The following is a 12,585-nucleotide window of genomic DNA, read 5'->3' as shown; positions in this document are numbered from 1 at the left end:
GAGTGAAAGTGGAAATAATGCCTTGGAATTATTATGAAAATAGTTTTGATTTCAAAAAGCCTCTGAGTGGATTTGTCTGAAATAATATTGGTAATATGCTATCTTTTTGGTTTGATACCAGTTAAAATAGAATTTTCATTTTTTTATTTTTCTAGGTTACTGTATTTATACATATATCCTAGAAGAAGAATTGATGAGATTAGTGATTCTTAGTGTTCCCTTGAAAATCTGATGAAAGCAATAGACTTACTCTCTCTCCCAGAAAAATGTGCATATAACTGGAACACACAGTTTATATACTTTGGAGACACCTATAGCCTACCTGCAGACCCCAGGTTAAGAATACCTCAACTAGATGATTATACAATGTCCCTTCCAAATTTATAGTTGCAGATTAAATTGAATGTATACAATGTAATGAAAAATATTTTTGAAAAATGTGTGTTTAAGGCTTTATATACCACTTCCTTCCAAAAGGAGGAAACTATAATCTAAGTGTTTAAAATTCATTTGACTTAAGTAAATGACACAGACTTATTGGGTGGTTGGGAGTGGTGGGCAGGGGAGAGGATAGGTAGATAGTCTCTGAGCTATGATTCACATTTTAAGACAGGAGAAAAAAGTTCTTAGTGTGACAGACAGACTTCTAGACTAATGGGACTATGGGGCCCATTAAGTCACGTAGAAGAGCAATTTACATCTGTTTAGGCTGGGTAGATAGCTTATTTGGATAAATAAGTCCCCTCCTTTGCTTACAATTTTTGGAAGAGTACACACACACACAAAATCATATACATATAAAGTTAACTTGGTCCTTCATGTGAAAAAATTATTTTATTCACACATATATGTACATATATAGGTATACATACACATATGTAAATATGACAATCTTCTTATATGAAGGACCAAACTTTCTGTATGTATATTTTTTATATTTGTATTTCTACATCTTTATCTATATCATGGAACCTGTTCAAATGAAATCTTGGAACCCTAATACAAGGATAAGAATGGAGCTCTAGTTGAAACTAAAGTGGAAACCCCAGAGCCCATCCTGACTGTCAGCACGATCCCCTTTTCTTTCTCTAATCCCGATCTCCTCTAGAAGCATGGAGCCCTAAGGCTCTGCAGAATGTAATTTGAAAACCACCACTGCTCAAAATCTTGGAGGTTAAAAAAAAAGAAAAAAGTTAACCCCATAAAACATAAAACATCGATTATGGTGTTATCATTAAGGATTTGGAGTTCGAAGAAAATCTTTAGGCAGCCGTCTTTTTGCTTCTCGGTGTCTGTAAAACCTTTTTGCAAAGGCTAGAGTATGGAATTTCTTTGTTATATACTTGCTGTGCTGTAGCAGTGAGGAAATGAAAGTGGGAAATTTCTGTGTCCTGTATTGACTTAAAACTGACTTGCACTTCCTCTCTCATGTTTACAGGCTTTACTCTCACCTTTTGGAGACTAGGATTATCCGCGAGAAGCACTTTTGACATGAAGGATATATAAAACTTGAATTCTGGAGAGCAAGAACTGAGGCAAGAAGAAATTTTCTTCTTCTAATCATGTGTTCACACTGTAGCCTACAAAACAAAATATTCAGTGGGGTGAATGGCAAATCTTTAATTGTAGGTGTATACTTCCCTTCTTAGGAAAACCTCTTAACTTCCACTGCAGAGCCAATAGAAGTCTTTTGTAGTATCAACGTCTTAGAAAACGAATTTTCCTTTTCTGTTTAATTAAAAATAATTAATAGAAAAAAAATAAGATTTAAAACAGAATACTTCAAACAAACATTGTTTCTGAATAAATACTCCAACTCAGTAATTCAGGAAATCTATCATTTAGCTTCTTTCACATCATTATAAGAAAAACCATACAGAACTTGTTTCTACCATTAATAGGAAGAAATTTAAATAAACATATAATTCTTAAAAGAACCTAAATTGGTAGGAAATGGTCCTTTTTAGCTGAAAAAGTAACTTTATTAGACTTCATTGTACAGTTTTACACAGCTGGAAGAGAAAAAAAAATTTCATCAACAGAAAAAGCAAAATGTTATACGGGGAAGGGAGTGCTTAAAGATCCTTGTCTAAAACATATCAGAGAAGTAAAACAATAAAGCAACAATGTTCTACTCTTTTATACTTTCTTAGACTGGCATCTGCAAATTCTTACAAAGTGGAAGTCATCAGTTTAAAAATCACAAAAGAATCTTTTAAGTATAGCTCTTCATAGGATAATCAGAAATTTAGGATGATGGAAGGGAGATTTTAAAGTGATACTAATCATGTCCATCAATCAAAATCAGATTTCTGTGAAAATATCTTGTTGTCTAAGGTTGAAAGATGGAAACTTACAAAGATGTGATATAAACAGATTTATATAAATTACTGATCTACATTATTAAAGGGAGTATAAGGAAAAAAAGCTAATGCTTCCTAATTCTTTGCTGTTATCCTTTCTTTGGGATCCTTAAATATGTATGACCAGTAAAGTTTCACCAAAAGCAGATATGTATTCCTAGATTTGGTTTTCATCTTAGGCCACATGGCAATCTCTAAGGATAAGGTAAGAGCAGGTGATAGAGGATACAAGGGGAAGGCAGAAAGAAGGGTCGCAGAACACTGCCATTATTAATGGAACTAACTTCAAGTTCCTTGCCAACACAAGTGATGGCATGTATGTCAGCAAAGGCATCTTCCCTCTATATCTCCTCTAAAATCCCGTTTGGGATAGGGTGTAACATGATGGTACACCTACCCGTGAGCTAAGAGAGATAAGAGGGCAAAGCTCCCTCTTGAAAATGCCATCTCCTACCTGCTAAAATCCTGCTATTTAGAATGAAGGCTTAATTCCTTACAATGGCCTGAGGCCCTAGGTCATCTAGCTCCACCTTCTTGACCCCACCTTGTACCACTCTCCCCCTTAGTCACTGAACTGCAGGCCATGCTAACCTTCTTTCTGTTCCTCAAATACACCAATTCCTCTTGTCAGGCTTTTGTGCTTACCTTTCTCTTTGCCCAGAATGGTCTTCCCTTAGTTCTTCAAATAGTTGGCTCATTCTCATCTTTCACTCTTGAATGTTACCCCCTCAGATAGCCCCACTTTATCTCAAATAGACCTCTTAGTTACTATGATATCACCCGTTTTATCCCTTCATGGTACTTATGCTTGTGATATAAGCAATCATAAAAATGCATATATTCTATACATGCATATGTTCTTTATTTTTGTTTGTTCTACCTCCACTAGTTTGAGTTGCATGAAGACAGGGATCTGGTCTATCCTGTGCTCCATTACATCTCCAGTGCTTAGCACACAGTAAATTTTCAATAAATATTCATTGAATAAAAACTATAAGCAGAATCTTGTTATTTAGAAAATTTTTATAACAGAGTAGGTATATGCCATATAATAGAATTTGCCTCTGTTTTCATTTAAAGCCCCCTTCGAAAAGCCTTTCTCTATTAACAAAAAGGACAACTTTTTTTTTTTTTTTTACGTATTACACTACTGTACTTCCATAGTTTTACCATTTGTTCTATTCTATTCTATTTTCTACTTGGTTTTATTTTCCCTAATGCCTTTTCTCTTGATTCTTTCTTGTCCTTTATGTGCTAGTAATTTATGCTAGAGAACACAAAAAAGTAAACTGAGTTGTGTTCCTTGTTCCTTTCTTCACCCCCAAACACTTCCCTACCACAATATATTTCACATTTCTTTGCTTTTTTTTCACTCTTTCCTCTGTCTAAAATGTTCTCTCACTCTCCTGGCTAATGCTTATTCTTAAGATTCTTCTCAGGGGTCTTCTTCTCCAGGAAGCTTTCCAAGGTTAAGTTATGTGACTTTACTTTATAATTTATTACTTGCCACATTATAGTAAACTTATTTGTTTAATGTGTTTTTCTGAAACCAGAGTAGGATCTTAGAAGGACCAACTGTTTATATCCCCAGTGCAAAGTTAAAAAAAAAATTGTTGATCTGAACTTTAGCTATTAACTTTCTTCCTCATTTTCAGCTATCGTCTTTTTAAGTCAGTTCTGCAATGTACCAATATAAAACACAGTTTTACCAGATCACAAAATAATTTTAAATGTGTATAGAGTACACAGAGTAGTTTCATATATAGTATTTAAAACTTATTGAAAGTTTTAAATACTTAAATATTTAATATTTTTATTATTTAAATATTTAATAATATAAAAATAAATATAAAAATATTTTTATTAAATATTTTTATTAAATGTATTATTAATACGTTTATTTAAAACTTATTTTAATCATTATTTACATTTTATCCTCATTTCCAATTTTTTATTTTCTTAATTGTGGTCATATTTGCAGAGATTATCTTCTTTAGGGCTCTAAAATAAAATTTTATATTTTACCACAACTATATCAGCATTCACCAATCATATTCTTTATAATTGCTATCAAATTCAAACTTAAGGAAATGGATTAAACCTGTAAGATGACTAGGAGACTATACTAAGTGTTGTAGGGGATATTTTAGAAATAAGACACTTCCTGTCCTAAAATGTTTACTGTATAATTGTGCAGACAATTTACCAATAACTGATAAACATATAAGCAGAAATATTTGGGGATTCATTTCTAAATTAATTGCACAAGCACTAATTGTTATATTTTTAAAGGACGTTTTGTTATATTGTCTTATTTAAGGGTTTATTGCCCTCTAGTGGATCAGATAAGTATGTCTGGAAAACTAAATGGCAAATTTGAGAACCGAAATGAAAAAGGTCATAAACTATTTTAACTATTTGTGTTTCTCCTGGTAAACCTCAGCAAATTGCAAAAAGACTTCCCATTCATTGTCTGACAAAAAAATGCAATAATTCTTTTAAACAATTACTGTTAGTTATTCCTTTTGCTGTTTTCATAATATTTCCCTTATGATACTGGTCATCTCTCTCTCTACTGCTTGACTTGTAGTACAGTGAATCTATGTTTGATGGATAACTGAATGAAGCATCAGGAATGAGTAAATACTAAAGTTAGGAAAACATGATGACAGCTTTGGGAACAATTACATTTCTTTCAGTCCCATCGCAGACAGCAAACCATACTCCAATTTAATAAGCTCAATATATTTATTTACTAGGTATTTATTGTGCAGCTGCTAAATATCAGGTGTTAGTGATAATGGACAAAATAAACGAAGTCCTCTTGGTCAGGAGACTCACAGGCTAATGCAAGAGAAAGATATTAAACCAATAATCACACAAAGTTTAACTGAAACTGTTGTAAATTCTATAAAGGAAATGAACATAATATCATGAGAAAATATAACAAGGGGATTGATGTAGTATTAGCTTGGGGGAATGGCGAAAGAGAAGGATAGTTAGGAAAATGTACAACATTTCCTTGAAAAGTATTTTCTCTCAGAGTTGTTAGATTAAAGGTAATTTTTTATTTCCTTACATATTTAAAATATTTTCTTAAAAAATTACATTTATAATTAGAAAAAAATTTTAAATGTAGTAAAAATACTAGCTGGGGACTTAGCAATAATATACCAAGAAAACGTAGATCCTCTCAATCTCTCACACATAAAAGTAGAAACAAGTTGAGATGGAAACAGAGGGAAAAAGAGCAAATGTTAGGGTAGGTTGATGGGAACTAATTAGGGCCTCAGTTAGCTTTTGATTTGAAGGCTCAAGAGATTGCCTAAGTAAATGTCCAGGAAAGAAGACTCTGATAGACTTATACTTATGTGGGGTCTAGGTGGACACACTGTAGTACATTTTTAATTTAACACTAAATACCATGGAATATTTGCTTTCTCTCTTTCTAGCCAAGCCATATGGGGAGCTAAACTATAATCAAAGATGCTTTACTATTTTACCATCACAAGGAAGGGATACATCTTAAGCCTATATTTTCTTTTGGGTATACCTACATGTTAAGCCAAATTATAAACAAAGTTTTGTGAAGAAGGGGTGTTAGGTGAGTCAAAAATTTAATGGAATCAGTCTAATGATATAGCTGATGCATCCTCTTCACACTAGAGATTATTTTGTCAGTGGGTCCAGATATATCTCATTGATTGCTGCCCTGCATCCCATTTTCATACTAGCCAAGTGATTCTCAAACTTTAGTGTGCATCAACAACACCTGGAGGGCTTGATAAAACACTGACTTCTGTGCCCCAGTGGATGAGGGTCAAAGAATTTGCCTGTTCCCTGGTATGTCTTATGTTGCCCACACTTAAAAACCTAGCCATTGGGGCTGTCTGATGAACAACACTTATGATTAACGTGGTTACAATTAAATCATAAAGCCTGTGAGCATTTAAGTCTCTTTCAGATGACTTTGTAATTCTTTGCTCTAATATCCGGTGACTTTTCAGCTTATCTCTGTCATTACCAAGTTCTTAGGAGGTACCTTAATAGTTTGAGAAACCCTGTCCAGATATGGACACACACCGACATACTTTTTTTTCTCCTTTGGGCTAATTAGAAAATGTGGGATTGGGCTAGACTAGAAAATCTAGAACAATTCTTGTTAACTGTTTGATCATGGAGAAAAATTTAATTAAGTATTTATGTGAATTGGCATATGGTGTGGGTAATGAACAGAAGACACAGAAGTATAAGATCCTATTTTAACAAAGTTTATAATCCAGTTGGGCTCATAAATTCTTTTGAATGCTTTATGGTTCTCAAAGTGCTTTTACATCATTACCTGATCCTCTCAAAGAAATGAAATAACTAAAGTTTAAGAAGCAGGCAGAATTAGGTCTGGAATTCATGTCTTCTGATGAGTAGGTGTCACCAGTCTTTCTAGTCCATTACATTGTATGGTTAAGCTTCACACTTAAAACTATTTGTATTTGTTTCAAGACTGTGGGCAAAAGATGAAATCATTCCTTTAAAAAACTAGTCCCCAGTTCTAATGACAGATGGAAACAGAGATATGACTAACTTTTCTTCCTTCTTTCATTCCTCCCCAAACTGGTCTTGCTTTGCAAGAAAATCTCTGTCACCTTGCTGCTCTCAGATTTTCTGTTTCATATTTTCCATGCCAAGAGGATTCAGCTATGGGAAGAGTGGCTATTTTGAGTTGTTTTCTTAAAATTATCTACTGGTCTTCTTCAAGGGCAAATACTTTGTCTAGTTTTTCTAAAGGCAGTCATAACAAGTCCTGAGAAAATTCCAGAAAAAGAAAAAGAGAGGCAGGCAGGAGATAGAAATTAAATAAATGAAAAATAAAGAGACAAAACCTCTCTTGTTTGGAGTAATATTGGTGAAAAATATTTTTAAAACATTATCCAGGAAAATCTTGGTGAGTATAAAATACAGTTTGTCCACTGCATTTATGATAGCTAAAGTTCTAGTCTAGGGAAGGGGAAGGGGATAGGATTACAGAGAGACAAAAATGGTTCTTGTGTTCAAGGAATTTATAATCTATTGGCTAAGACAATGTATAATTGCCAATGAAGTGACACAAAGGTACACATTATATTTGCAAGGTCCAGATTTCCATATCTTACCTGCATACCTGAGAGCCAACTGTATTTGGATGTCTTATAGGCATTTCAAGGTTTAATAGGTAAATTTAATTTCCTCTGAAACACCTTTACTTACAATTTTCTCCATTTCAGTAAATGGCACTACTCTCCAACCAATAACTCAGCCCAGATAGCTAGGAGTCATCCTTCATTCCTGTTTCCCTCAATTCCCACATTATATACATCGGTAAATGCCCGTGTTATTTCCATATCTAAAAACCATCATTCAGTTTTACTCCCCTATATTCTGCCATCACCTTAATCCAAACCACCATCATCTGCTTATGTTCCTGCATTAGCCTCATAACTAAGTGATCTGGTCCTTGCCCATCTCTCTAGACTCATATCATACAACTATCTTTTCTGAATATATTCCAGCAACATTGGTCTTTTCTTAGGTTCTTGAAACTAAGATGCCAAGCTCTCTCCTGCCTCAGGGCCTCTGCAAAACCCATTCACTCTTTGTTTCAAGGCTGGATCATTCTAGTCTCTTAGGTCTCAATTTAAGTGTCTACTTCTTAGAGAGGCCTTGCCAGACTAACCTAATTCAAATAGGTTCCCCTGTTATTCTTCTTAAGTCTGTCCATAAAAGGTTTAAGTTCCATTAGGACAGGAATCTGTTAACGACTATAATCTCAGTACCTAGCAGTTCTTGGCACAGAGGAGGGAAGCACTTAAAATTATCTGCAGAATGAATAACTACTGGGTGCTTTGTGACCCAATATTCCAGGGTCAGGAAAGATTTCTTGACTGAAAAGTCTTCGTAAAATGAGACCAAAGGAATTAGTAAAAATTAGCCAGGTTGGGGACAGGGTTAGAAGAGGTCTGGAGGTGAAGGAGGATACAGCATTTGAGGAATTCAAAAAGACACTCTGTATGGCTAGAGCCTAAGGCTAGAGTGGTGAATAACAAAGCAAGAGAGGTAGGCAAAGGCCAGACAAGGGCCATGTAAACCATGTTAAGGAGTTTAGACTTAAATCTGAGGGAAAATAGCAGCGACTGAAAGGTTTTAAATGGGGAGTGAGTGCCCTGACCAGATTTGAGCTTTATCAGCCTTGGCAATGTGGAGACTGGCTTGGAAAGTAGCAAGAATGAAAGTAGGAGAACCAGCTGGGAAGCTACAGTCAGAGATATGAAGCAGTCAGGGTGCTGAACCAAAGTAATGACAGCAAAAGTACGGTATGACTGGCTAGATGTGAGAGAAAAGGAAGGAATCTAGAAAACTTTCAAGTTTCTGGTTTGAGCACACCGCTCAGTTAATCACTTTTCCCTCTGCGCCATCAAAGCTCAGTTTGGAAAAGACTACTTCTCATCACGTATTACTTTCGGCAGAGCAGCCAGCTGAATATGCATCTCTGAGCACCTCTGAAGCTGGAGTAGCACACCTTTTCCTTTCTGTATTTCCAGTTCCATCCGTGTCTAGCTCGATGACACGGTAAATGCTCAATAAACGCTCGCAGAACGATGGCAACAGCACTGTCTAAAATTAAAATGATTGACCTTTTCCCTCCCTACCTCATGACCGCCCTTTTATGGAAGAGGCTGACTACTGAAAAAATCATAAAAAAAATGCTCTGAGTCTCACTCACAATGCCGTTAAGGACTTCGTTAGGAGTCTCTGGCCCTTGCCCTCCCAGAGAACCGCTTCCCACAGCTCCTCACCTGAGGCAGAGGCCGGGGACCCTGCCCGGGCAACGCTCGGAGACGCAGGCCAGCTGATCTCTGCTGCAAACCAAACGCCCTCCAATCGAATCTCCCGCGTCCTTTTCCGCCGGAAGTGATGAGTTGGCCATGGTTCCTCAGAGCCAATCAGGAAAAGGGGCCGCCCAGGGTGGCGATTAACCTCGGTATCCTGTGAGTGTTTGGGAACAACCCTTTCGGTCAAACTGGGTCTAGAGACCCGGTTTGACGAAAGTTCTTCCGCGACTGGTAGAGCAATAGTACAGTCTCAAGTTGGTTTGGGGGTCGCGCTGAGCTAGCTGGGCGTAGGGAGCCCGGGAAGGGGTGGGAGCCACCCCCCCACCCCCTCCCGCCTCCTCCGACTGGGGTTCAGCAGGGTGACTGGAAAAAGGAGCGGAAACTGGGTGAAGGGGATTGGCAGAGCCGTGAAAACAGAAGGGAGCTCTGCTCGAGGAGCATGGCACAGCCCGAGGACCGGGGCAGAAATGGGTTGGCGGCAGGAGGAGGGAGTAAGGAAGGTGCGGAGGCCCAAAGCGGCTGCCGCGTGCAGAGAAGAGAGGAGGCGTAACATGGAAGAAGGGAACTGAACCAAGCTGGATTCCGGGGCTACATGGGCGATCTCCATTAAAGGCTGGGTTGTGTGGGCATCACGGAGGTTTGGGGCGACCCACGGACAGAGTACCTTTGAAGGTGGTTAGGCTTATGTAATGGAGGTGGGGTGCGAGCAGCCAGTGCTTCTCACTTCCTCTGATTTGGGTGACCCAGTGCCAGTACCCGCAACAGTCCTAGCCTGTTTCCTCATTTCTAAATGGGAATAACAATCACACGACGCACAAGATTGCTGTTAGATGGGATGATGTGTGTACCATTATGTCTAGTGATGTAGTGACATATAGTGAAAGATCAATGAATTGTCAAGGTAGATATTATTACCATTATATGGGATTTGCGGAGGGTAAGGGATGTGGCAATGGAAATAAGGCGGACAAGGCAGGGTTTGGCAGTGAGGATAAAGGCGAGAATGTAGGGCGACCAAGCTGAAAGGTGTAATATAGTTAAGGATGGGATTCAGAGGTCAGGAAGGATGGGACCCTGGAATGATGAGGGTAGACTGGGAATGTGACCGAAATGGAGGTGGACTATGAAGTGAAGGTGGCACGAGAGAAAAATGAAATGTGCTGGCGCCCTCTGGGTTGGGGATGGGGGAGGTGTGGCTTGGGTCACGGGTTTGGGCAGTGCAGCAGAGGGGCGGGGTGACTTTGAGTTTCCCGGGGGGAGGAGCCTGTTGGAGGCGGGGCGGGCTCCAGTTGCTCGTCTCTGCAGGTCTACCTCCCACCCGCACTGCAGCCGCCAGCCTGAGCCATGGGACGCCGCACCTTCCTGCCCCTACTCCTGGCTCTCCTGACGCCTGGCGCCGCCATCCCCGTACCTCCGGCGGTAAGGGCCCTCAACAACCTGCACTTGTCAACTAGCTCCACATCGCATCCCGCTATAGTCATGGAGTACTCGATTCACTACATCCAACAGAAGGTAAGGCTTGGTAGATAGGGCCTGGGTCGGGGGTGGGGCTGAGGCTTCGCCGCCCCCAGCCCAAGCAACAGGACCCCAGGCACCGGAGTCCACCCAGAATTGCAAAACCTTAATGCCTATAACTTGTCTGATCTTTGGATAACACTTTTCAGAGGATGGCCCAAGTCCAGGTTCTCTTTAAAATCTCTTCTCCCATTACCAGTAATTTAATATCAGTCCTGGCTCCACTCTTCTGTAATTAGCTATGACAGTCGCTTCAAGTCTTTCTGCTCCTGGAGGATGCCTTAATCTAAATTCCCCCGACCTCTTCCCAAATCCAAATTATTTAGTGCCAACTCTGGCCCATTGTCTGCTGTGAGTCATCCTTTATCCCAAAGCCACCCCTAAATACAAAGTTTCAATATCTTATTAGACGATATCTCATATTCAACTTAAAATGCCACCTTGTCATCTCATGCTCAGCTCAAAGTTGATTTTGTAGCCCTTTTATTAAATTTTTAATCTTCCCTGGTCTCCGTAAGACTGAACATATGTGTAGCCCCTGCCTATAAAGGAAGTTAGAGTATGTCAAGCTTTGAGAGTGAGATGGGGGTGGGGGTTACCATCTCTGGTCTGAAGCTTGAGTTTAGAAATGTAAGCAGGACTTGATGCCTTTGTGCGTGGCTTTGGCATGAGGTATTCCTGGACAAGCCTGGATGGAAATGTACATCCTGTGTGAAATGACAGGATCCTTACAGTTCTGTATTTCTGGGCACTTGTCTAGAGATGGGTAAAGATTTGGGAAAGGTTGGGATTAGAAAGAATGCAAGAGTCTGAGATTTGGCTTTAAGAATCAGATACACCAGGATTCCACTCTGCTAGCTCAGTGACTTTGGGGATGTTACTATACCTCCCTGAGCCCAGTTTCTTGATCTCTTGGAGATTGGGTAATGGTAAAATGAGAGCAGATGACATATCCCTAGCATAGTATGTCCTCCAGTAGACACTTATAACATTCGTGGTTATTGACCTATGTGGATTTTGAATAGGAATTTGGAACAGAGCGATGGCATGAACTTGTAGAATAATTTATAAGAAATGGTTTTTAATGCATAAGTTTGTATTAGAGTTTATGAGGAAGAGAAAACATTTTAAGTTTAGCAGAGGTGCCAGGAAAAAGGGGTCTTTTTCTTAGGCAACTCACTTAAATTAATTCTCTAGGCTGCGGTTTCCTCATTTGTAAACTTAGAGGTTCGGGCAAGGACCAAAATGTTTCACACTTCACTGAGGAAAATTGAGGGCTCTTTGGGGAGACATCTCGTAGGAACAGTGGGTGAAGGCCCAAGTCGATGCCAAGTTAGGGTTTCCCAGTACTCCTCTCTCCCTGACCTCTTTCAGCCTGAGCTTTATGCTTTTATCTATTTTATATACTGATTTTTTATACCACTACTTGCAGAGTTCTATTGCTAAAGTAAAACTGAAGGGGAACTATTGGAATGAGGATTTCTAAAATCCCTTTAGGAATGATGAAAAAGAGTAGAAAAGATCGAATGATTTATTAGCTCTTAATATTCCTTCAAAGTAGATACCTTTCCTGACCATTTCACTCTTTAGAAATGTAATTTAAGACTAGTTCTGTTTCCATTTTGGCAATTTGCAAAATGTTTGGCTTTACTCAACCTCCTCTTGCCCTCTGGCCTAAATATGAATATTAGTTTATATTTTAGTACATAGATTCCACATATATCTTTATTACCATAATAATAATTTTTCTTACATCAACTCCAATTGAGTGTTATTTCATTTTTTTGAGAAAAATTTCCACATATGTATTTATTTGCATAATAATGGTTATAGTAGTTGCC

At 38.5% G+C, this 12,585-nt stretch overlaps 2 protein-coding genes across 9 annotated transcripts in view; one reads left to right on the top strand and one right to left on the bottom strand.

Moving 5' to 3' along the window:
- The window catches only part of DDIAS (DNA damage induced apoptosis suppressor), an 18,495-nt gene extending 9,155 nt beyond the window's left edge, over positions 1–9,340 (bottom strand). For 2 of the 3 annotated variants that reach the window (XM_011373126.2, XM_023538330.1), the window contains exons 1-2: positions 9,194–9,340; positions 1,452–1,580 (exon numbers count right to left, since the gene is read on the bottom strand). In XM_011373126.2, the coding sequence (XP_011371428.2) occupies positions 1,452–1,580; positions 9,194–9,324 (260 nt within the window). In that variant the 5' untranslated portion in view covers positions 9,325–9,340. Of the gene's footprint in view, positions 1–1,451; positions 1,581–9,120 lie in introns of all 3 variants that reach the window. The other variant, XM_023538331.1, reaches the window with a different exon arrangement.
- Positions 9,303–12,585, top strand: part of PRCP (prolylcarboxypeptidase) — a 58,647-nt gene continuing 55,364 nt past the window's right edge. Inside the window, exons 1-2 of one of the 6 annotated variants that reach the window (XM_011373124.2) lie at positions 9,303–9,385; positions 10,559–10,741. In XM_011373124.2, the coding sequence (XP_011371426.1) occupies positions 10,574–10,741 (168 nt within the window). In that variant the 5' untranslated portion in view covers positions 9,303–9,385; positions 10,559–10,573. Of the gene's footprint in view, positions 9,484–10,534; positions 10,742–12,585 lie in introns of all 6 variants that reach the window. The other 5 variants (XM_011373122.2, XM_011373121.2, XM_011373123.2 and 2 more) reach the window with 5 other exon arrangements.

Source organism: Pteropus vampyrus, unplaced genomic scaffold (assembly GCF_000151845.1).
Source record: "Pteropus vampyrus isolate Shadow unplaced genomic scaffold, Pvam_2.0 Scaffold218, whole genome shotgun sequence".
In the NCBI taxonomy this organism is placed as follows: Eukaryota; Metazoa; Chordata; class Mammalia; order Chiroptera; family Pteropodidae; genus Pteropus; species Pteropus vampyrus.
This window is presented reverse-complemented; position numbering and strand designations above follow the sequence as displayed.